This window comes from Atractosteus spatula, chromosome 13 (assembly GCF_055471065.1).
Source record: "Atractosteus spatula isolate fAtrSpa1 chromosome 13, fAtrSpa1.hap1, whole genome shotgun sequence".
Taxonomy (NCBI): Eukaryota; Metazoa; Chordata; class Actinopteri; order Semionotiformes; family Lepisosteidae; genus Atractosteus; species Atractosteus spatula.
In genome coordinates, this window is record NC_142718.1 from 16,034,876 (window position 1) to 16,060,755 (window position 25,880).

The 25,880-nt window shown below is 35.9% G+C and overlaps 1 protein-coding gene across 1 annotated transcript in view; it reads right to left on the minus strand.

Annotated features, from left to right (window-relative positions):
- Positions 1-25,880, minus strand: part of atic (5-aminoimidazole-4-carboxamide ribonucleotide formyltransferase/IMP cyclohydrolase) — an 80,386-nt gene that overhangs the window by 44,678 nt on the left and 9,828 nt on the right. The window contains exons 4-6 of the mRNA XM_088930197.1: positions 25,533-25,599; positions 22,280-22,368; positions 12,659-12,810 (exon numbers count right to left, since the gene is read on the minus strand). Coding sequence (XP_088786323.1) covers positions 12,659-12,810; positions 22,280-22,368; positions 25,533-25,599 — 308 coding nt within the window. The remainder of the gene's footprint in view (positions 1-12,658; positions 12,811-22,279; positions 22,369-25,532; positions 25,600-25,880) is intronic.

Genomic DNA, 25,880 nt, shown 5'->3' on the forward strand with positions numbered 1-25,880 from the left:
GGGGCCACTCGTAGTAAACACCCTTTTAGAAGGCACGCTTGCAGCTTGTTGCACATGAACTTTCTGGCCACTTTGGAAAGATGTGGCATTTCTTCCATGTGTGCCTTCCACCAAGCCAATGGGTCAGCATCAGCACTGACTTAAGGCAGGGACAAGTACAGTTTCACCTGAGAATCTATTTTTTCTCTTGCAAAAAACTGACTTGCTTTTACAAAATATATTTAAAAATCCTTTCGCCTGGCAATCTACATGAATGCCCAACAATCTGAGAAACCCTCTGTGAGACCATGTTCACTGACAGAACTGCCGTTTTTTATGCATGCTAATTTTCAGATTCCTCACTCTCTGCCAAATCTATTTCATGTTTGCATGTTCTTTTGCAACACACACCTTTCTGTGATTTTTTTGTATATCTAAGCAAGTGTTCCTGCATCCCTCTTCTGCACTATGTCTAGTCATGGCTTTTTTCTGTTTATTTCAAAGTAACACCTCCTCCATTTCTAAAACTTTTTGCTCATCTGTATTTTTTATTTTTTATACCTCTAGCACTTTAACATCCTTAATTTTCATTTGCCTTAATTTGTAGACTGAATTTTAATTTTAACCTTAAAAAGCTTAAGTTTTCACTATCTTTTGTTCATTGTCCTACAACTGTTATTATTGATCGCCGAATTATTGTACTTAACATGACTTTTCATTCACCCTTTCCTGAACAGTTAACAGTGTAAACATGTGATATTTTGTGCTCTCGTTGAATGATAAGTGTCGCACAGTTTAAATCAATTTCATTCTTAGAGACTATGAAACGCTCGGTTAAAAGCAAGCACATAAAAACGAGAGTTCGCTGCGGCATTACAGTGTGATGAGATAGCCCGCATTCTTGTAAATAGTTCCCTGGTTTCGCACCCCTGTTATACTTGTATCCAATTGCCACCCTATCACTGTGTAATTACCCGAATAGACCCAAGTGTGTTGCTCTCTCGTCTCTCTCTCTGGCGCTTGCTCGTTCTCTCTCACTTTGTGTCTTTTTCTCTGCTGGCACGCATCATTGATGGGGTGGCAATTGGATACAAGTATAACAGGGGTGCGAAACCAGGGAACTGTCAGCATATACAGTATATGAATATAATTATATCGTTATTAATTTCTTTAGATACGCGATTCAATATTATATTCCCTATTGATCAAATTCTAAAAATGTCAATATAGTGTCCATAATATTTGCTATTTTAATTTTTAAAAAAGTCTTTCAAAGGCTTGAGGCGTCTGTTAAATTGCCTGGAAATAAACTGGTTTTACAGCTCTTAAGCATACTGTAGTTTTGACCACAGGCACTTTTCCTCCCCATCTTCATTTTCAAAGTAGAATAGGCGAACCTTCCAATGAAAGACAGTCCTCCTTCCCCCCATGGACAGACTGACAAATGTTTTATTAGAGAGATTCACAATGCAAAGCTGTGTCAGTCTTCTGTTTAAAAAATCGGTTTGAGCATCATGGGTGCTGTTTTTAATAGGCTGCTGAGTAAAGAATAGGAATTTTCCTGCTGTTAGCAGTATTATATATATATAGTTTACCTTTACCTGAATCAAAACAGGACATAAATAAAGGGATTCAGAAATCAAACAAAGCTTTATTACCAGGGTAAAGTTAGCTTGAAGTACGAAAACGATTTTGGCACGCCGGTAGCGTTTTCACGAAACCTCCTAGACTTGTGAGAACACTTGCTTTGTGTATAAAGTACATTGTGAATGTTTTCACAGCCTTCACTTTGTCGTTTCTATGCCATATATTTGACCACGCACGAATATTCTTATGTCCATATCTTCGCAAGGGAAACACAGAAAGCCTTCAAACCAAATCCATTTTAAAGATCACAACCCCTACATAAACGTATCAGTGAGCTAATTACTTTTTTTTTTGACACTCGGGGAAACTCGGGGTTTTGATTGATGCGCAATTATGCACCATCTGTTGCATTGTCAGATTGTGAATCAATAAAGGCATTTAATTAAACACGCATTTGCGATTTTAATCAAAATGGGGGTAATGGGGTTAAGACCATTAGACATGTAATACACTTCCTCGTGATCATTTTAGAATCTTTGTGTAAGCTTGAAGTTTTTTTTATTTTAATTATACATTTTAAACACTTTAATTTTGTAAACGCAACACACATTCCGTACAGATACAGTACAACCACATTCCCGTCTTCCCGTGGTGTAAAACGAATTAAGCAGGTGATTGAGATAACAATGTATCGCCCACTGAGTGGAATGTTATTTTTTACAAGTGTAAAAGGAGGTGATACGCGTCTCCTCTATAACTCTTCAGTTTACAGAGAAATTCCGCCAGACCCTCACAACATTGTCCAATAATACTCTTCTTGTGTCTAATTTTTAGTTTAGCAGGATTTACGTGATAAGCACATTGTTTAATGGGGATGACATTACCCACGTCTATTATCACTGTACAACACTTGAGTCAGAGTGTCTGTTAATAAAACAGAGTGCCTTGCAATACATATACTGCAACTACTTTTGGTGGGTAGTCGCGTCAGCCTGCGTAGTCTGCAAAGGAACAAGTAATAGGTTTATTCCATGCCGAAAAGAAATGAATGTTTCAGCTGTGAAGCCTTCTTCAGGTGTGAGTGTCTTCACCTTATAATGAAACACTTAAGAGTTTGTAATGTAGGGCACTCTGAACGAGTTAAAGTTTGATGAGGGCTTGCCAGGGAGGTGACATCACTATGTTTCATATGAATAGGAGGGACCCGTCAGGGTTGAAGGCAGAGCTCACTGTAGCTCGACTGGCTGCTTCCCTGTTCAGTGATGCTGGAGGCCCAGGTTCAATTCCCCAGCTGGTGCCTGAAAGCGCTACATTATTAATACTATCTTCCGTGTTGCATTAACTAACTCTTCAGATTATTCTGCAGTACATGAATATAATTATATCGTTATTAATTTCTTTAGATACGTGATTCCATATTATATTCCCTGTTAATCAAATTCTAAAAGTATGCTTTTGTTTATGCCGATAACAAGCGAATTCACAGAAAAAGTTCAAACACTATCACTTTTCACAAAGTATATAAACTTAATATGGTCAGAAGGAGCACGTAAAAACATTTCCAAAATAACCACATGTAAGGCTTTGATGCTTAAAATGTTTAGGGAGAATGTGGAATACTTTCTCCAGCCATATACAATACAGTTTACATACAGTAAGATGTTTATGTTCCTAAATTAATATCATTTATGAGCATGTGAAAGGCATGGTGAATCGGAGATTCTCAAAACTTACTTTGTATGACTGGAAACGAATACATGATCGGATCAACGAAATGCTGCGGTCTTACTTTTTGTCAAAGAAAAAAAAAAGTATTTTCGCTTACAAAGACGGTAACAAAGAAAGTGGACCAGGGTAATACTTTGAGCTTACAGCTTGTCCAAGGTCATTCATTATTAATACTATTAGTAATATCTTCGGTAAAGACTTTGATGCATAAAATATTTCTGCATAATTAAAATATTTATGCCCAACTGAGGAACCTTGCTTTTATAAAATACCAACTTTTTAATGTTTAATGGTTAACATGCTGTAATACACAGCTTAAAATTAAAAGTCTAAAGAGTATACAACTTAAATTCTTAACTGAATAAAGATTGTCCTTCAGCAGTGATCAGAATTCGAAACCGGGTGTTCTCTGGTGACAGCTCAAATGCTGTACATGAGAGGTTAAGCTTTATGAGCTCCACCTGGCAGTTTTACAAGGTGATTCCGGATACTATTAACAATCTAATTTGCATGCGGTATAATGCACTATGACATGATATAACGCATAATGATGTGACACGCCCACCACGTTGTACCTCAGCGTACCTCGCTCGTTTTGAATGGCTGCATCTGTATATAAGAAACAAACCCAAAGTAATACTCTGATCGCACTTTGAACCATTGGGTGCAGTGCTTTGTCCATTACCACTACAAGGACAATAAAAGCTTTTTAAAAAGAAACGGATGTCAAAATGTTTCAGAAATGTCCACTTGTGATACTTTAGCTGTTTAGTTACATGATTCCATATTAATTTAACTATCAAGTGATGTTAAATCATTACAACATTTATCTTCTTACAATAACAGCAAGTGGTGTTCTTACTACGTATTCTTAGAAAAGGATAAAGCATTATAACGTATGAAGTACAGAATATAATCTTAATAATGTTAGAGCAAGCACGTTAAAACCAGAACCCATTTAAGTTACCAAGTTAAAGACTTTGATGCATAAAATATTTATGATGAAGGTAGAAGGTTGTGAACTTTTGTCCAACTGAGCTATCTTGCTTTTATAAAATATACTGACTTATTAATGTTTAATGATTAACATGCTGTAATACACAGTTTAAAATTAATAAAAGTCTAAAGAGTATACAGCTTAAATTCATAATTGGAAAAAGGTGTTTTGCATACATAGAGTAGCTTCTGAATAGTAATTCTCACATTATGAACTCGTTTACACCTGAGATCCGCTTTATTCAAACTAAAGTTCCTAAAAATGCAACCAGGTACTGGATATTGTTTAAACAGAAGTTGTGAAAAATTTCACAGATCATGATCTTTAAAATGCCTGTGGTTTAAAGGCTCTGTTTATTTATTCACAAAGTTATTGACATCTGAAACACTGTCTCTCAAAAATAGGCATTTTAATAAGAAGGAACAGGTAACAGGTTTATTCCATGCCTTCTTCACCTGAAGGCTCCACACGTTGCGTTTCCTTTCTTTTCAGCATGGAATAAACCCGTTACCTGTTCCTTTGCAGTCTACGCATGCTGATGCAGCTACCTACTTCAACTATTTCAATAAGAAAATCAAGGTTGTGAAAACAGTGACAAATCACCCTGAACAAAATACAAACAATTTGGAATCATTAATTATAAATAAATTAATATTGTTATTAATGATCAGAGACATTGTACTTTGGTTTCAGTGGTCTTTTTAATACCAATTTATTATTCTTGAGTATAATTATAATATATATGAATTCATTTTAAGGCTTTTTGTAAAGGCTTGTCTTAAATTGCCCACCTGGGATAAATAAAGTATTCTGAATTGAATTAAACTGGTTGAAATGGTTTTTACTGCCACCGGTGACAGTATTAAACTTGGTTAACTAATTAATGTTTATCAATATCATTTTAGCATTTAACACATTGTGATATATAAAAATAAAAAATGTCAATAAAGTGCACGTTACTTATAATTTTATTTTTAGGAGTCTACTTGTTAAAAATAAAACTTATACCCTGAGCAGTAACTGAACACAGAACCTTCTGGGAAATAGGGACGCACTTAGCCCACTTTACCAAAGCACAGGTCAGTAACATACAGTAGCCGGAACGAACATGCCAAAATTTTTCCAAAATAATCACAAGTGAATGAGTCAAAGAAATTGATGCATATGTTTACGAAGAAAGTAGAATATGGTACAACTACCAGCTATATAAATATATTTAGATCCTTAAGTTAATATCATTATTAATTTATTTAGTTACACAACTCCATTTTAATTTTCCCTATTAAGCAGATTCTAAAAAGTACACGTTTATCGTAATAGACAGCAAGTGAACTACATAGAGATGCAGCCATTCAAAATGCACGGTACAAACCCACGGTACGGTAAACTACCCACAAGCCACCGCGGGGCACCGCGTAAGTGATTGGCTGACCAAAATGACTGACAGGGGCACTCGTGGTGCATTGGTTGGTAGTGAAAAGATTTAATCATTTAATGTCTTTACTGTGCACATTTTAATCCGCTTAGTTTTGAATATTTATATGGAATTTTAACACTAAAGGGAAATTTTAGCAGCTGAGCATAAAAAGAAGAGGAGCATAACGCATCTGAAGGTCATAAATGATATTAATTTAGGAACATAAACATTACTGTATGTACGTAAACTGTACTGTGTATGGCTGGTCTTGGTAGTTTAAAGAAAAAATACACACCAGTCTTCCATTTCTCCCTAAACATTTTAAGCATGAAAGTTTTATGAAACGGTACCCAAATATGCGATTGCTGTATAGAATTAATTTTAATTTTAAAAAATTATTTAACACAAAAATTAAGCTGTTTACATCTTCCGCCTGAGAACAGTCACCCGTTGCTACCCAACGCAGAAACATAGCCACTAACTAGCAAAGAGAGGACATTAGCTAGCCAATATGATAAAGAAATAAATTATTATTTTGTTTATTTCTTTTGCACATTTATTTGAACATTTCCATTGATTGTACAAGCACTTGGAAACTGTCCAATCCCTAGTTCATCAGGCATTTTCTTTTACGCTGCGGGCATTCTCCCGGTCTGGCGCTGGTCTGTGTCTTCTAGGATATAATGCCAGCGAACTCTTGTTTTTATGTCCACTATAACAGACAATCTCCTTTGCTTTTAACCAAGCGTTTAATAATTTCCTAAAATGAAAATGATTTATTTTATTTCCCTCACGGGATCAATAAAAGTATCTATCATCTACATAAACTATCGGACAGAATTCTGGGGTCTCCCCATACCAGAGATTATGGTAGGGCTTCAGAATGGTGATTGGCTGACAACATCTGACACCCCTCTGATTGGAGAAAAAAGACGTGCTGGTTTGCTATACATACTGTACCAGGAAGAGGATTTCTTTCTATTCGAAACGTTTATTTTAAAAGTTTAAGAAGTAAAAACCTTACAGCGTACACAGATTTCTAAACTGATCAGGATCATTATCTTTGTCTTATGCATAATAATGTTCACCGCTCTGTCCAGAAAATTAATAATAAACTTTATTTTATATAGCGTTTTAAATGAATAAGTAATTAGATTGCTCATAAACCTAATCACTTATTCTACATAAACACAGCGTAATTGCTCTCTGAAAATGCTTTTTCTTTTTATTTAGGCTCAGATTTCAACTATAGATCATATTATTAATAACCATAATAACGACCAACCAACAAAAACAACCATATAAACATAATACCAACCAAAAACATAGATAACAACCACAATACAAAATCAAATATATCAAACCATTAAACTCTCTCAAATTCCTCCGATTATCATAATCCCGCCGCTTATGCAAAACCATCCCAGTTTATCCTCTTTATTATAAACAAAATCCACCTCAGTTTTCAACATAAAGCATTACACAAAATCAATACCTCAACATGTAACTCCACATTTCCAAATAGACCTCATTTCCATAGACCCCCCCCCCCTCCCCTATGCAAAACCAACATCCCTCCCCTGTTCTCTCTCTCCACTGGCATTTGTAATCGTTTTTATTTTTAAATAAATTTTAGCAAAGTCATGTATTTTAAAAATCTTAAGATTTCTATATTTATGTCTTTGTTTAGTGGTTTCATTAGTGACAAAGGCTAAACTTTCTTGGAAAAATGTCTTTTATGTAAACCATGTTTGCTATTCATTCATTTAGGGCTAGAATATGTTCATTGTCTTCCAATGAAAGAAGGGTTCCTTTCGCCGTAGTCAGGTTCACATTAGAAGCTTGCCACGCCCAGACTGTTACACCAACGCATTAGCATGTTAAAGCGATTTCATTGAGGAGCCTAGATTTCTTAACTAGTAACTACTGTACTTACTGGATTTTTGAGGGGGGGAGGTGTCTTTCGCTGGAAATCTCGCCCCCTTATACTTTGAAAATACCTGTGAAACCAGTTCAATTCGTCACAGCCAGCACTCCCGCAGAGAGGGGGGTTGTACTTGCAGTGTACTTACACGTGTTATGCTCTTCGTTAATGTCTAAGCCGGAACATATCATTATATCTCATTTTGTATTTCTTAAAAAAAAAAAATCGTTTGCCCAGCCTAACAGTATTGTTGTTATTGTTTTTAACCTGTAAAGCGCTTTGAGGAGCCACCTTTAAAGGCGCCATATACAATAAAGTTTATTATTATTACTATTGTTAATTTGCTGGACAGAGGTGAACATTATTACACAGAAGACAAAGATAGCGATTTACGTTGCATTGTGCATTGTGCTGCTGTAATACAGTTTTAAATAATTAAAAGTCTAAACAGTATCAGCTTTATTTATGGGTTTTAAATAAAGGCGATTTAAACGTGATTTAAATCAATATAAATGTTTATATTGTAACGCATAGGTGACTATTCATTGTTATTAAAATGACTTAAATTCGATCATGTTGTGATATTTAGAAATATACATTTGTTTGGTGCGAGTGAAGTTTTATTTAATCTCTGAGCCATACTGATTTTTATGGAAGCCAGTTTCCGCCAGGGAGTAAAAAAAAAACACACTATGGTATTCTCTCCAATGCAGTGCAGTTAAAAACATATCTCTGATGCTGTTCCTAAATGAATATCGTTTATGACCATCAGACGCTTTATGCTCCTTTTCTTTTTTCCAGTGGATTGAACAGGGAGAGGCATTTCATGATGTACTTTTCACTGATGAAACAACAGTGGCTCTGGAACAGTTTTCAACCATGTCGTTTTATAAAAAGGGGAGATATGTACGCATTACTGAAGCTAAAAGTTTAGTCTTTGTCACTAATGTAACCACTAAATAAAGACATATAGAAATCCCTACGTTACAGACTGTATATGGCTGGTATTGGTAGTTTAAAGAAAAAATACACACCAGTATTCCACTTTCTCCCTAAACATTATAAGCATCAGAGTCTTACATGTGGTTATTTCGGAAACGTTTGCACGTGCTCCTTCTGACCATGTTACTGTTTACTGTTACTGACCATATTAAATTTAAGTGCCTGTGGGCACTTTTCCTGTCCGTGGGGGGGGGGTGGACCGTCTTTCATTAGAAGGTTAGTCTGTTCTACTCTGAGAATGTAGAGGGGGTTGAAAGTGCCCGCGGTCATTTAATTAGTATTAAAATTCTCACTGATTCCCTTGCGAAGATACGGACATAGGAATATTCGTGCATGGTCAAAAAAATGGCATAAAAACGACAAAGTGAAGGCTGTGAAAACATTCACAATGTACTTTATACACAAAGCAAGTGTTCTCACAACTCTAGGAGGTTTCGTGAAAATGCTACAGGCGTGCCAAAGTCGTTTTTTTTTAATTCAAGGTGACTTTACCACAGTTTTCATTTTCAGATTGTCAATCAAAAAGGCATTTAATTAAACACGCGATTGCGATTTTAATCAATTACTGTATTGATTGAAACACACATTCTGTACAGATACAGTACAGTCACATTCTCCTGTCGTCCAGTGGTGTAAAACGAATTAGCAGGTGATTGAGATAACAATGCACCGCCCACTGAGTGGAATGTTCTCATTTGTTCTAAATTGTAAAAAGAGGTGATAATTCTTAATAATTCCGTGTCGCATTAACTAACCTCTTCAGTTTATTCCACCAGACAGTACATGAATATAATTATATCGTTATTAATTTGTTTAGATACGCAATTCCATATTATATTCCCTGTTAATCAAATTCTAAAAGTATGCATTTGTTAGATAACAAGCGAATTCACATAAAAGGTTAAAAGACTATCACTTTTCACAAAGTATATAACCCTAATATAAGTCTAAATCCTAACAGTATCAGCTTTATTTACGGGTTGCAATTTAAAAAAAGTCAAAAACCACACTCAAAATGCAATTTAGAGCTTTCTGGCAAGAGGAGACACCCAAATTAATAATGTAACATGCCACTGTTTGTGCATAAACAAGGTTATACTGCTATTTCCTTAGATACGCGATGCCTGTCTGTCCTGGCTGTGCGCTCTTGCTCTCTCTCGCTCTCTCAATTCAATTCAATTCAAGGTGCTTTATTAGCATGACAGATGGGTACAATCAGTGTTGGGTATTTACTTTGCTTTGAGATGCCACTTTTAAAGGTGATATATAAAATCAAGGCTTTAACTTGCTTTAACTACGCAAGTCTGAGTTCTTGTGTCTGTCCTATCCGAACCTGAAAGTATTACAATATGTATCTTTATAGCAGGTGGTGTACAGCTTTTTAGTATAGATTACACTTTTCTAAAATGCATTTAAAAAATAAAAATGATTACAATCTAATCTTTCCACGTTTGATCCCAAGAAAAATAAATCTAAACAGGGAGAAAGCTATGCTGAAAGTTTATTAAGATACTTAGAAGACAAAGATATCAATTTATGTTGCATTTGTCTGATTGTGAATCAAAAAACACATATATTTAAACCCGCGTTTGCGATTTAAATCAAAACGCAATTTAAATCAATATAAATGTTTATATTGTAACGCTTAGGTGACTATTCATTGTTATTAAAATGACTTAAATTCAATCATGTTGTGATATTTAGAAATATAAATTTGTTTGGTGCGAGTGAGGTTTTATTTAATCTCTGACTCAGGGAAACGTTTCATTTTTTCAAAGAAATGTTTGTTAAAAAAAAAAGTCATGGCTCCAGCGGGATTCGATCACAGACCGTGTGACGTGGGAGTCAGGAACCTAACCCACAGCGCCACCGGCAAGGTCACATGCAGAGTGCCGAAAAAGCACTACAGAAACATTATCAACAGACAATGTACAGCGTGTACTATTCTTGTGTTGCGGTACATGAATATAATTATATCGTTATTAATTTCTTTAGATACGCGATTTCATATTATATTCCCTTTTAATCAAATTCTAAAAGTATGCTTGTTGACTCCGGTATCACGTTAGTTAAAGACTTCGATGCTTAAAATGTTTAGGGAGAAATGGAATACTGGTGTGTATGTTTTCTTTAAAGTACCGAGACCAGCCATATACTGTATGTTTAAGCTCCAAAATTAATATCGTTTATGGCCTTCACACGCGTTACAGTATGCTCCTATTCTTTTTATGCTCAGGTACTAAGATTTCCCTTCAGTGGTAAAATTCCATATAAATATTCAATACTTAAACGGGCACAGTTAAGACATTAAATATACATATATATACTGTATACACTACAGTTTGCATACGGTAATATGTTTATGTTCCTAAATCAATCTCTTTTATGAGCATGTGAAAGGCATGGTGAATCGATTCTCAAAAATTACTGTACTTTGCATGATTGGAAACAAATGCGTGATTGCGAAATGCTGTGGTGTTACTTTTACAAAGACGGTCAATGAAAAAAAGAATGTGGACCAGGGCAATACTTTGAGTTTACAGCTTGTCCAAGGTCATTCATCATTAATATTATTAGTAATACCTTCATTTGATGGCGACAGCTCAAACATGAGAGGTTGAGCTTTATTAGCTCCACCTTGCGGAAAATCCGGATACTATTATTTTACTTGCGGTATTATAGGAGAATTTACGGTAACTCACGGTAGACTGCGTAAAGCGCACTGCAAAATAATGCGGTATCGCCTGCTCGTTGTGAATGGCTGCATCTGTACCACAACACAATGTGCTACTTTTACCATATTTGGAAGAAGTAGCACACATTCCGAGTTGCTGCATCTTTAAAAACAGCCTCTTTTTTGCAATGTGGTTACACTATTTTAACATCTGGATCATATTTTCAACATTTTTAAATTGAATGTTTTCAATTACTGACATCTGATCTCTAATTTTTCTAAAAAGAAACTAGACTAGTTTTTGGAAACAGGAGACTTTGATTATGTTTCTAATCATTAGGTTCCAAAAGTTCTTTATGTTTGTGGTCATTTTTAAATCAGGGTTTATATTGAATTAGTCCGGAATGCTGTGTAATCTGCAAAGAATAGTTATAGTGCACCACACCAATTTGCTGAACTGCTGTCCTCTAGAACCTACTCAATTTCGAATTAGATACCAATTTAGCAGAATTAGCAAACCGTGAAGAAGCTGAACAAGAAATTTAAAGATTTATATCTTTAAAAGGTTAATAAATAAAATTGGAAAAGCCTGAGCTTGACTTGTCTACTTCAAGAGCAATAGAAAGAGTTATGTAGGGAAGTAATAAATATGCAAACAAAATGTTAGGATGTTTAAGTGAATATTGAGAAAAGTTATATTAAAATTGTGAAATGCATAAGACTTCATTTAAAATACCATGCACTTTGCCACCTCAATACAAAAATGCTGCTGCTCTGGAATCCATTTAAAAAAAAGAACATCGAGGTATATTCTAGGGCTGAAAAGGAATGTCCTAAGCTTCAGGGTTAGGACGGAGAAGGCGACAAGGGGACCTGATTCAAGCATTCAAAATCCTTATAGGTACCTACAAAAGTGATCCTATGGGCTTATTTTAAAAAAGTGGATCCCCAGGGTTGTGGTTTTAAAATTAAAACCACGTTTTACCACGTCGCATTAAAATGGGAACGTTTCACATAACAGGTTCTGGGAGTGTGAAAAAACCTACCAAGCCACAATGTCAAAGTCGTTACCAATTTTTCTTTTAAAAAAAGCTGAAGGAAATGAGAATACTTACTAGCAATCAGGTGAGCCAGAAGGGCCAAATGTCCTCCTCTCCATTGTAAACCATGCTATAGTTATGAAGCACGTAAAATGTGCAGCTGATATAAAAGTTACAACTGCAACATTGTTTCAGCAACATTATAGGATAATGAATACTTAGATGGAGGCTAGGCCTTTCCAGTTCTGTTTCCTTTGGATACCAGTCTCTTAGTTTACATTTCAGCTCAAATCTATAATTCCATAATTACCTTCAAAGCCAACATTTTCCGAGTCTCCAGACTTGTGTCCTTGGTTTCAGAACTAATCATCTCCTTTACAACCATGTTGTAATCGCTGGGATCACACACAATGGTCACACGGACATGGTTCTTCGCTGCAGCACGCAGCAGAGTAACGCCACCTGAACCATGAAGGAGATGGAATACCAAAGATATTATAATCAAACTTCATCCTGAAAAGGAAATGCATTAAAACTGGTTCAACAAATTTAACATTGGCAAAAAATTCTTTATCCATGTCCCAGGTCTCAACTATGATCCCACAAAAGCACACAGGCAGAAATAAAAAAGTGTAATCCAGATGTTCTGAAGTCATTCATCTTTTAATGCTTTACAGGTGCCACAGTCCCTTGATGGAGGTTCAGTACTGATTGAAGATGCCTGCAAGCATCCAAAGGGGTGCCACTATCTCACTCAAGGACCTCTGACCAACTGGCTCCTACTCTACTGTGTGAACCTAGGAATATCCCAGTCAAAGTCAGCTAGTGACATGACCCACGCTCAAATGTTACCAAAGAACTCAAACTGCACTAGGGCAAGTCAAAACAGACTTTAACCTCCTTGCTGTTGATACTGACTTTCATATTATTTGGGCACAAGTATAAATGCCAATATGAACTGTATAGCTGATAGATCAAAATGAAGAGATGTTTTGTCTCAGGCATCTGTAATATTAGGACATATTAATAGTTCTAAAGAAAATAAAAATCTAGATATGGGAATGAAGAACATATGGTGGGTTTAACTGTTATGATAAAAATGGACGAAAAGCAAGACAAAATTTACTCCTGAAAACAAAGAACTGTTTTATCCACCCACTTTTTTCAATGCAGAATCTAAATGCTGTATATGTACTTATATAGCTGGTATTACTGTATTCCACTTTCTTTGTAAACGCATTTTATTAACACCAGAATCGCAGCAGGGGAGAAAGACAGAAAAAAGTGAATGCTGTTTTTTTATGGTCTGTAGCTCAAATCCTGCTTAACTAAAAATTAGATACAAGAAGAGTATTATTGGACAATGTTTTGAAGCTAAAGAAATTAATAACAATATTAATTTAAACATCTAAATATATTGTAACGCATACAGCCGACATTACAGGTCGTGCGAGCCGGCTTGCCGGCACGGTGACGACACCGGCTTTCCCTGTGAATAGCCGGGACCTCAGCCACCAGGCTGGGGAGAGATCTCCCTTTAGCTCAGCTGGCTGGTTCCCTATTGAGTGACGTCAGAGGCCCGGGTTTGAGTCCCCAGCGGTATTACTGTACTTCACTTTCTTTGTAAACACGTTTTATTTTTAATTTGACTCATTCACACATGATAAACTTGACATGCAGGTGTGCAGGCCTGAAGCAGAGTTAACAGCTTCAGATTTAAAAGGTTATTAATATCTTCAGTCACATTAACATTGGAATGTTCTTCCAAGTGTAAAAAGAGGCGATACACAACTTGACCCCTCTAACTCTTCAGTTTACAGAGAAATTCCGCTAGAGCCACAACATTGTCCAATAATACTCTTCTTGTGTCTAATTTCTTGCGATTCAGGCACGGAAGGGTTAAAAAGAGGTCAGACAGGCAGAGGGAAGGGGGAGGGGTGAAACTGTTACCTGTCCTGGATAAAGCAGTTAGAAAATAGGTGGATTTACACTTGTGAAAAGCGTTCCAATTTTAATGCGATATGGAAGATATTCTTCATAATAAATGATCTTGGACGGTCTGTAAACTGAAAATTTATAGAGGAGACACATGTATTGCCTCTTTTTACACTTGGAAGAACATTCCAATGTTAATGCGACACTGAAGACATTATTAATAACCTTTTAAATCTGAAGCTGTTAATTCTACTTCAGACCTATAAATGAGATCTAGTACCTGGTGCAGTTTTTACAAAAAAAATATTTTTAATTGATTGAATCCCAGGTGTTTCATGTTCTTCCTTAAATTGTTGAGCGCAGTGTCAAAATATTTCCATTTGAAAGGATTCATATGAAAGGCAGTGACGTCAACGTCCTGAGGTGTGTGGCCCAGACACCAGCTAGCCTCAGGACAGAGCAGGCAAGCCGGTTTAGCCTTTGTCACTAATGAAACCACTAGATAAAGAAAAATATAGAAATCCCTACATTACAAACTCCAAGCGTTTCATTTTGTCTATTGCTACAATATCGACAGCAGTGTAGTTACAAGGAACATTTCAAAAGGTTTCCAAAAGAACCACAATTGAACGAGTTTTGATAATAGAGTCCCCATTACCCCCATTTTGACTTAAATCGCAAACGCATTTAATTAAATGCCTTTATTGATTCACAATCTGACAATGCAATGTAAATCGTTATCTTTGTCTTCTAAGTCCCTCAATTAACTTTAAGCATAGCTTTCTCATCATTTAGATTTATTTTTCATACCATCATTAAACAAAGCAGGAGCGTATTGTACTTCTTCATGGGATTACACATGGAAAGATTAGATTGTAATCGTTTTTATTTTTAATTTTAGAAAAGTGTCATCTATACTAAAAAGTTGTATTTAATACCACTTGATAGTTATATTAATAGAGATAAGAATTCAAGTTTTATACTTTTTCGACTTTTAATCATTTTAAACTGTATTACAGCATCTTACACATTAAACATGAAAAAGTCAGTATATTTTATAAAAGCATGATTACATTTTTTTAATGTTTGTAATCGCTATTCTTGCAAGTACAAACAAACTGGAATACTACAGAACCCTAAACAGGCAATACACACTAGCCGAATATAGCCGTGTCAGTCTTCAATGTAAAAAAATCATGGACATCATGGGTGCTGTTTTTAAAAAGCTGTTGAGTAAAAAATATGAATTTTCCTGCTGAATGAAAACAGGAAATAAAGTGTTTCAGATATCAAACAAAGATTTATTCCAGTGCTTACAGTCTGGGTAATTGGAGACTGCGCTGTTCTGCTTCCTATGGTTCCTATCGCACGAAGCCATATTGAGCAGTATTTCTCGTGTTGTGAACATGTGTACACAGCGGTCCCCCAGTATTCCAGTTAGTGTGTAACTACGCATCGATGAAAAACCTGAGGTTTACAGAAAGAGAATTATCTCACTTATAGTTTTATGTAAAGGCTGTGAAAATTGTCACAAGTCAAGGTGTTTAAAATGCATTTTGTGATATTTAGAACTATCAACAAATTCAATACAGTGTCGATAATATTGTCAGTAATAATATCTGTAACAGTTTTAAATTATTTGCTATTAATAAATGGCTTAGCTTTGAACATATGTGATATTTTGAAATATAAAAAATGTCAATATTATGGACAGTATATTTGCTATTTTAGTTTTTCAAAGAAATGTTTATTTGTTAAAAGAAAACTCATGGCAACAGCTGGGTTCGATCCTCCGACCCCAGGCATATAAGGCACACGCTTAAGCTATCACGCCACAGACGTAATCATGTGGAAAGGAGTGAAACTGAAGCACACACATGCATAGAAAGTGTATTATACTACTATTTGAGCTACAGTACATGAATATAATTATATCGTTATTAATGTCTTTAGATGCGCGATACCATATTATATTCCCTATTAATCATATTCTAAAAGTATGCATTCGTTTACTCCGATAACGAGAGTATTCGCAGAAAAGTATATAAACTTAGTATGGTCAGAAGGAGCACGTAAAAACGTTTCCAAAATAACCACATGTAAGACTTTCATGCTTAAAATGTTTAGGAAGAAAGGTAACTACCAATACCATCCATATACAGTTTACATAATGTTTATGTTCCTAAATTAATATAATTTATGACCATCAGACACGTTATGCTCCTCTTCTTTTTATGTTCAGCTACTAAAATTTTCCTTTAGTTGTAAAATTCCATATAAGTATTCAATACTAAGCGGATTAAAATATGTACAGTAAAGAGATTAAATGATTACATTTTTTCACTAACGACCAATGCACCACGAGTGCCCGTCGGTAATTTTGGCCAGCCAATTATGGACCGCGGTACTACGCAGTGACTTGTGGGTAACTGTGTGCAGTACCGGTTTGTACCGCGCATTTTGAATGGCTGCATCTGTGAATAGAAGGAATAGGCAAACATACAGTAGCTGATGCTGATCCACAGAGCCAGCATCTTAAGATGTTTAAATTTAGAAGCAATTTGTTTAAACAACAAACTAGATATGTATACTGATGTGCCAGAGAGGTAGAAAGGTTGTTTCCTTAAGTCAGCACTTGTATGTATCCTCAGTGAGTAATATAATTTTTCCATGTGTAATGTCTTTAAGAATAAGCTCCTGCTTTGTTTAATGATGGTTTCAAACATGAAACTAACTTGGGAGAAAACTATGTTTAATGATAAGTGAAAGACTTGAACTTAAAATAAATGATTTACATTGCATGATTAATTTTAAAAAATAAGTTTTAAGTTTTAAGTTTTAAAGGCAGACATGCTCGGTCATTTCTCAGTGAGCTGCCGATTTGCTTCACACCACAGGAAGAAATAAGAAAGTGATTTTTTCTGCACGAAACTGGTGTTGTGTTTACCAAATGAAATTGTTTAATTAAAAGTAAAAAACTTACAGTTAACACAGATTCTAAGCTGATCACGAGGAAGAAGAGGAAGAAAAATCATCTGTATTTCATGCATATAAAGCATTTAACATACTGTAAGTCACGCAATGTCTATGTTAGGCAGGAACACGTCATTTTCTTATTTTTGATTTTCTGTATAAAATGAAAGAACCAGTTTCCCATCGTTCTGTACAGTATTATATTTTTTATGTTTTCTAGAGACTTTAGAATGCTTACAATGACTGATGTGTAAAAATGTAGCATAATGCATGCTGTGGTGAAAAAGCGATTGAGCACATTAAATCTTTCCTCCTATCAAAAGAATTTCATATGTAATTTATCTGAAAAACTGAAGATACAGAAAGTTTCTCAAATTAAAGAGAGGTTGAACCCAATGAGTTTGTTATTCTGCTTTATATGGTGAGGTTACTAGAGGATGTAACAGCTCTAGTAACCTGACCATATTATTAAAAATAAAAGCTGTGAAAATTTTCACAAATCACACTCTTTAAAATGCCTGTGATTTGAAGGCTCCATGTCATTTTTTGCAAAGTTATTGACATCTGAAGCATCGTGATTCATAAATGTGTTACAAGAAAGCAAAGGTTATGAAAACCAGAGAAAACAAATGACCCTGAACAAAATACAAGCAGTTAGAAACTTAAGAAAATTATATTAATATGATCAGATACATTATTATAGTTAAGTTTCAGTGATCTTTTTAATACCACTTTGTTATTGATTATAATTATAATACATATATATACACAATCTCGTTTTAATGCTTGTTGTAAAGACTTGTGTTAAATTGCCCTATGGAGATGAAAAAGTATTTTTAACTAAATTGATTTAAACTGGTTGAACTGGGTTTTAGTCCCACTGTTGACAGCATTCATGTTTGCTCATTTATGTTTTTAATATCACTTTACATTGAACATGTTGTGATATAAAATATTAAATGTACACTTTTTGAATATATTTATATTTTTAAAAAAGGAATCTGTTTCTTAGAAGAAAAACTTGCACCCTAAGCAGAAATCCAACTGGGACCTTCTGGTTAATATTCACACACCAAATCCACTGTACCCAAGCGCTGCATAGAAACATTGCCGAAACAGATAAGTCAAAATCTTTCCAAAGCAATCACAAGTGAATGAGTCAAAAAATTGATGGAAATGTTAACAAAAAGTGGAATACAAAAATACTATGAGCTATATAAATATAATTAGATCCTTAAATTAATATTATTAATTTCTTTAACTACACAATTCCATATTATATTCCCTAATTGCGGATTCTAAAAAGCACACATTTTTTACTGCAATAACGACAGCAAGTATTAATAGAAAAAGTTAAAAACATTCTAGCTTTTTATAAAGTATATAAACTTAATGTAGTCAGAACAAGCATGTCAAAACTTTTCCAAAATAACCATAGTAAGTGACCAACTGATTCACAAAATGTGTATAAAGAAAGTGGAATACTGGTGTGTATTTTTAAAATTTTAGCTACCATTACCAGCCATATACAGTATGTATAATATATTTATATTCCTAAATTAATACCGTTTATGATAGAGAGATGTTATGCTCCTGTTATTTTTCTGCTAAGATACCAAAAAATCAGTTTAATAGAAAAATTCCATATTAATATTCCATATTAAGCAGATTTAAACATGCACAGCAGATTAGATGAAGCAATCGTTTCACTAACATCTAATGCATTATTTTGATGTATTTTTAACTTTTTAATTAAACATTTTTAATTAGAGGAGGGGAGGCATGGAGTTCAGCAATACATCAAAACCGTAATGCAGGTTTACATTGAGCGTGTCCGTCTGCCTTTAAAATTTAACATTTCTTTTAACTTGAAGTCTTTTTAAATCTCATTTAACATTTTCTCATATCTGTCTCTAGAACTTGACTGTAGTCCACCTGTGGCAAATTCACTTGATTGGACATGATTTAGAACCTGTCTTTATAAGGTCCCACAGTTCACAATGCAGGGCAGAGTACAAAACAAGCCATAAAGTCCAAGGAACTCTCCGTAGACCTTCGAGATAGGATTGTATCAGTTCATAGACCTGGAAAAGGTTCACAGGAGCACAGTGGCCTCCATCATTGTCAAATGGAAGTTTGGAACCACCAAGACTTCCTAGAGTTGGCCGCCTGGCCAAATTGGGTATTCATGCAAGAGGGGCCTTGGTCAGGGTGGTGACCAAGAACCCAATTGCCACTCTAACAGAGCTTCAGAGTTCCTGTGTAAAGATGGGAGAACCTGCTGGAAGGACAACCATCTCTGCAGCACTACATCAATCAGGTCTCAATGGTAGAGTGGCTAGACAGAAGCTCCTGAGTAAAGGGCATATGACAGCCCACCTGGAGTTAGCCAAATGGCACTTAAAGGAATCTGAGAGCATGAGGAAAAAGATTCTCTGGTCTGATGAGACAAAAATTGAACTCTTTGGCCTGAATGCCAAACGCCATGTCATCCATCACCTGACTAATACCATCCCTACTGTGAAGCATGGTCGTGGCAGCATTATGCTGTAGGGATGCTCCTCAGTGGCAGGGACTGGTAAAACGGTCAGGACTGAGGGAAAGATGAACATAGCCAAATACAGAGAGGTCCTTGAAGAAAACCTGCTCCAGAGCACACACAACCTTGGACTAGGACAACGATTCACCTTTCAGCATGACAATGATCCGAAGCACACAGCCAAGATAATGCTGGAGTGGCTTTAGAGCAAATCTCTGAATGCCCTTGAGTGGCCCAGCCAAAGCCCTTCATTTGCAGAAATTCCTAAAAACGTGTTTTCACTTTGTCATTATGGAGTATTGTGTGTCGATTGAGGGCAAAAAAGAATCAATTCAATCCATTCTGAAATAAGTCTACAACACAACAAAGTATGGAAAAAGTGTAGGGGTCTGAATACTTTATGAAGGTGTGAATTGACCACAGGTGGACTCCATTCAAGTTTAGAGTGATCAAGAAAATTAGATACATCTAGGTTCAAAATGAATTGTGATAGCAAAGGAGGTAAATACTGATGTAATAAAGAGTTAAAAAGGTTCTAGCGAGCGACAATGCTTCCAGTTTAGTAGTCATACAGTCCTCAAGGTTCTGGGAGTACTCCTTTACCACTTTTTCCTTTTTTTCTCGTCCTCGTACTTCTGCTGACCGCTCTGTTGCTTAGCAACACTGGTGAGAATGAAAGACTCAATGCAATTTGAGCTTAATTTGCTATCCCGCTAAGTGTTTGCACCTTGTGTACACAATAAAGACTCCTTTCTCTGACCGTACTTGAGTTAAGTTTCCAATTCAACAATACTTATCAGAAAAAGATGCTTCAGTGTTTTATTTGCAACTAAAAATTAGTTTTTCTTCAAATGTATTTTGCACATCTAATTTTAAATGTGACTTGTGAGAAAACTGTAGAACCACAATGTTTTGTGATTTCTTATTTAACAAAATGGGTGAAGAGAATATCCACGATATATCGCATGATATTTAACGAGGCGATAGCATAGGCATTCATTTCCCTGCTCCCGCTTCTAAACTTTACCAACAGTTGGTACAAAGTACCCTTACTCAAAGACCATGTCCCAATTGTTGCCCTTAACCCTTTCTCCAAATGTGACACAGCGCAAGTGTGGACTTCAAGTGCACGAGTATTTAAGTGTACATCATAAAAACGATAATGGGACACCCTTACATGCTATCATTTGCTGGTTACAAGGCTCAGGGTCAAAATGCTTTCTGTTGTTGATGCTTCTTTTCCAGTGGCTAAGTGCATGTCGACAATTTTTTTTAAATACTTTTTTCAGTCTCCACTCGCAGTTTGATTAAATTAAATTTCATTACATCTATCCCTGCACAAAAGTAGTGACACTGTGTTCATTTGTGTTGAGCTGGCTCGACTCAAAACAGGTAAGCTAAGGAAAACCTGATGATGCCACTCTGTGCTTCTTCAAAGCTTTGCACTACTAAATGCATTTCATACCGTCTGTCCCAGTACAAAATTGACAGTACTTGGAACTTAACTCATTTATTCACATTCAAAACAAACTAAATAAGGTAAACTTGGCAATACCTTAAACCTTTGTCCTATTAAATGCGTGTGCTATTAAATATTTGATGGACAAAATACACCACAAGTAAACAAATATTCATCAGTCGAAATGAGGTGATGAAATAAAAGCTTTGTCAAAACTTCATACCTACAATACACACACTATGAATCTAAAGAAACCTAATGAAATTGCTTTTAGATAAAATGAGTCTTAAAAGTGTAAAAAAGTACTAACGTGAATATTTTATACTCCATGGCAACTTTTCTCAGCTTTGATAAGCTAAAACATGAAACGTCAACATTCCACAAGTTATTGGGCATAATTCCCTTCACTGAAGTCCACTCTGATGCAGACTTCAGAGAAGGGCACATTAACGGCGCATTGGGGGCACTTGTGAACATCCTTCTGAAACACAAACTTACAAATGTAACACCCTTAGCCCTTCCAGTCTTGAGTAGGAACATAAATATGCAAAGCTATACTCAGTACACAACTTAAATCGTATTGTGACACCTAGAGGCCTTGGGATGTTACATCAGGCACTGCTTTTAAATATGATGTTTTTAAAGCCATTACATACACATTTAATAATCAAAATCTAAAATTGTTTTCCAATTACTATTTATACAGAATTAGTAATAGTCCTGCATGAGAAAAAATATACTGTGGTATACCGATTGACACCTTGAGCATTCGAGATTGCTGCATCTGTGGATGTATTTCTATTTGGGTTTGCAATATAAAGTGAAAAAAATTCCAAGGGGAATGAATACTCCCTTCCCATGTTAAAAGAAGTTTGAGTTCCTTTAGGCTTGGAAGTGCTACACAAATGTAAGGAATTAATATATAATCACATTATCCATGGCACAGTCTGATGTCCTAGCAAGACAATAAATGGCTCTTTCTACAAGAAATGCATGCTTCAATCTACTGCTTATCATAATCTTACCAATATCTATCTGTTCCACAGCCTCTTCCATAGTGATAGTGGGGGAAGAGATGGCCTTCACAAATGGATACAAGTTACACACAACAACCCTAAACAGTTAAAAAAAAACAGTTATCTGAAGAGTCAATACTTTTGTGAATTAGGAAAAACAAAGTATGGAAAAGACTGAAAACCTGAGGAAAACTGCAAAAGTTAAACATAGATATTCCAATAATATTGTTAATCTTAAAACCCTAAAGTACAGTAGATATAAAAGGTCTACATATCCTTATAGAAATTGCAGGTTTCTGTGGTGTAAAGCCAGAAATCAAGATAAATCATGTTAGACATTTTTCCATGTTTAATGTGACCTTGCAACCAACAAAATTCAAGAGAAAAACAAATAGATAATAATTAATAATTGCTTACACTTATATAGCATTTTTCTGGACACTCCACTCAAAGCGCTTCACAGGTAGTGGGGACCCCCCTCCACCACCACCAATGTGCAGCATCCACCTGGATGATGCGACAGCAGCCATAGTGCGCCTGAATGGTCACCACACATCTACCAGTGGGGAGGAGAGCAGAGTAATGAAGCCAATTCATAGATGGGGATTATTAGGAGGCCATGATTGGTAAGGGCCAATGGGAAATTTGGCCAGGACGCCGGGGTTACACCCCTACTCTTTTCGAAGAAGCACCCTGGGATTTTTAATGACCACAGAGAGTCAGGACCTCGGTTTTAAGTCTCATCTGAAGGACGACGCCTGCTTACAGTATAGTGTCCCCGTCACTATACTGGGGCATTAGGACCCACATGGACCACAGGGTGAGCGCCCCCTGCTGGCCCCACTAACACCTCTTCCAGCAGCAACCAATTAGGAACAGGATTCCCACTCATTTTTACCAACAAAATTCCAAAACTTTTCCATGACTTTTCCATAACTTCTAGCCAAATTTCCATGACTATATTTCTGCACTCTTGCACACCTGATTCAACTAAGTGCTAGGTGATGTAATGATTAGTCTCTTTTCAGGTGTGCTAGAGCTTGGTTAGAGGAATACTTTCATTTGAAATACATTCTTGCATGGCATCACTTTTCTTTTACCTGAACAGCATGTTTACTCCTAGAACATTAGCCACATTCCTCATCAGTAAGCCCACATAGGCTAGGAAAATATATGGTCTTTTTCATTCCTGAACTGCTTCACTGCGTAAACACAAACTGTTTTCTATCTGAATAACTTCAAGTATCTCAATATCTTGACAAACTGAACATGCAATATTAATATTGAAAGGTGTCATTTGGGAATCAGATCAGTCTCAATGGATTTCTTAGTCCACCCTCCGAGAGTGTGTTGTGCATCTTTTCCATAATGTCATGAGCACTGCATACCCCATAAACTCTGAGCCTACGTACCTAGTTTTCACTTCTCCACCATCCCAAATCTTCACATGTAAATCCATTTGCATGAGTTGCAGTGCGTGATTAAGTCTCATCAAAAAAGCAGGGCATATCCCGCTCGTCGTAACACTTCTCTGACAAGCAGCAATGTAAAATAGGGAGCAATGCCAAAAGTGGTCGAACATGCAGATTGTTTCAGCACAATGAAAGGTACCGATCAGTAGAGGGGTATAAAAGAATATCTAAGGCATTGGACGCACCCTGGAGCACTGTGAAGACTATCACCAATAAATGGAGAAAATATGGCACCACAGGGACATTGACAAGATCAGGAGAACCCTCCAAAGTTTATGACGGGACAAGATGAAACTTATCGGGGAGGCTACAAAGAGGCCTACAGCAACATTAAAGGAGCTGCAGGAATTTGTGTCAGGTACTGGTCACTTCTTGCACGTGACAAAAATCTCCCTTAATCTGTACGTCTGGGCTATGGGGTAAGGTGGCAAGATGGGAGGCATTTCTCACAAAAAAACATCCAAGCCCATCTAAATTTAGCAAAAAAATACATTCAATCACCCCAAACCATGTGGGAAAATGTCTTACGGTCTGATGAGACAAAGATTGAACTTTTTGGCCTTAATTCTAAAAGATATGTTTGGTGCAAAGACAATACAGCTGATCATTCAAAGAACACCATACCTACTGTGAAGCATGGTAGTGGCAGCATCATGCTTTGGGGCTGCTTCTCTTCAGTTGGGACAGGGGCTCTAGTCAAGATAGATGGGATAATGACTAACACCAAATATCAAGATATTCTGGCACAAAACCTACTGGCCTCTGTCAAAAAGCTGAAGTTGAAGAGGAATTTCAACTTCCAACATGATAACGACCCAAAGCACACATCCAAGTCAACCAAGGAATGGCTTCAGAAAAGGGAGATCAAAGTCTTGGAATGGCCCAATCAGAGCCCAGACCTCAATCCCATAGGAAACCTATGGAATGACCTAAAGAGGGCTGTGCACTGGAGATCCCCTGGTGATTTGAAGGAGCTTTAATTTTTTTGCAAGGAAGAGTGGGAGAAAAATGCAAAGTCCAGGTGTGCAAAGTTGATATAGACTTATTCACAAAGACTTACTGCTGTAATAAATGCAAAAGGTGCTTTCACAAAGTTTTAGTTGGGGGGATGGGTGCACACTTATGCAACCAGGGTGTTGTAGGTTTTTAAATTCATTTTTCCTTATAATTATTTGTTTTTCCCTTGAATTTTGCTGGTTGCAAGGTCACATTAAATATGGAAAAATGTCTGACATGATTTATTTTGATTTTTGGCTTTACATCACAAAAACCTGCAATTTCAATAAGGGTGTGCAGACTTTTTATATCCATTGTAGGTTAGCCAAGTGGAATCCATTAAAAATGTGTTAATGGAACACGGGAATTATTTTAGTGTTTTAGGAATTTGTTTTAGTGTATTGACAAATGAAGTCCTGTTACATTAATAAACTATAATGCTTCTCATGTGAAATTCCAGTTTATGTGGTTCATTCACAATCAATTACAATAAACCTCATGAACTTGTGACACACACACCCAACCATGCAACAAATCATTTTTTCTTGCTGCTGTAAGTGGTTATGCACATGTAATTAGTGTTTAATTTGAGGACAACATTTTTCACTGTTTAACTCGAATGTGCATGATCAACCTCCTGATCTAAATGTATTGCAATCAATTTGACACTCTTGAAGACATTATAGAATTAAACCTCAGAGAACATTCTTTTAAAGTTTAAAAAAACAAATTATGCAAGTCCAAGTCTGAAGGAAATATTTTTATTTAACAAACTGAACTTTCACTTCTCTTACCTCACAAGGTTGAAACCTAGGTTATCCATATCAGAGTTGTCAGAAGAGGTGTTTCTAGCCAAAATACCTGGAGAAAAGAAATCAAATGTCTCATGGAACTTAAGAATTAGAACGAGTTAAGAATACAATATTAATGGATACACTGTCCCACGGAGTAAGATGTAAGAAAATGTGTAATAAAAAAGGCACAGGAAAATGATTAATTAAGGTAGTTGCTGAGAATCTATCAAATATATATATAAATATATCTATATAAATATTCAAAAGACTATCAGGAGTATGTTAGACATGCCCTAATTCAGATATTACAAATAAAAATTAAGGAATAAAAATGTGACATCTGTAAAA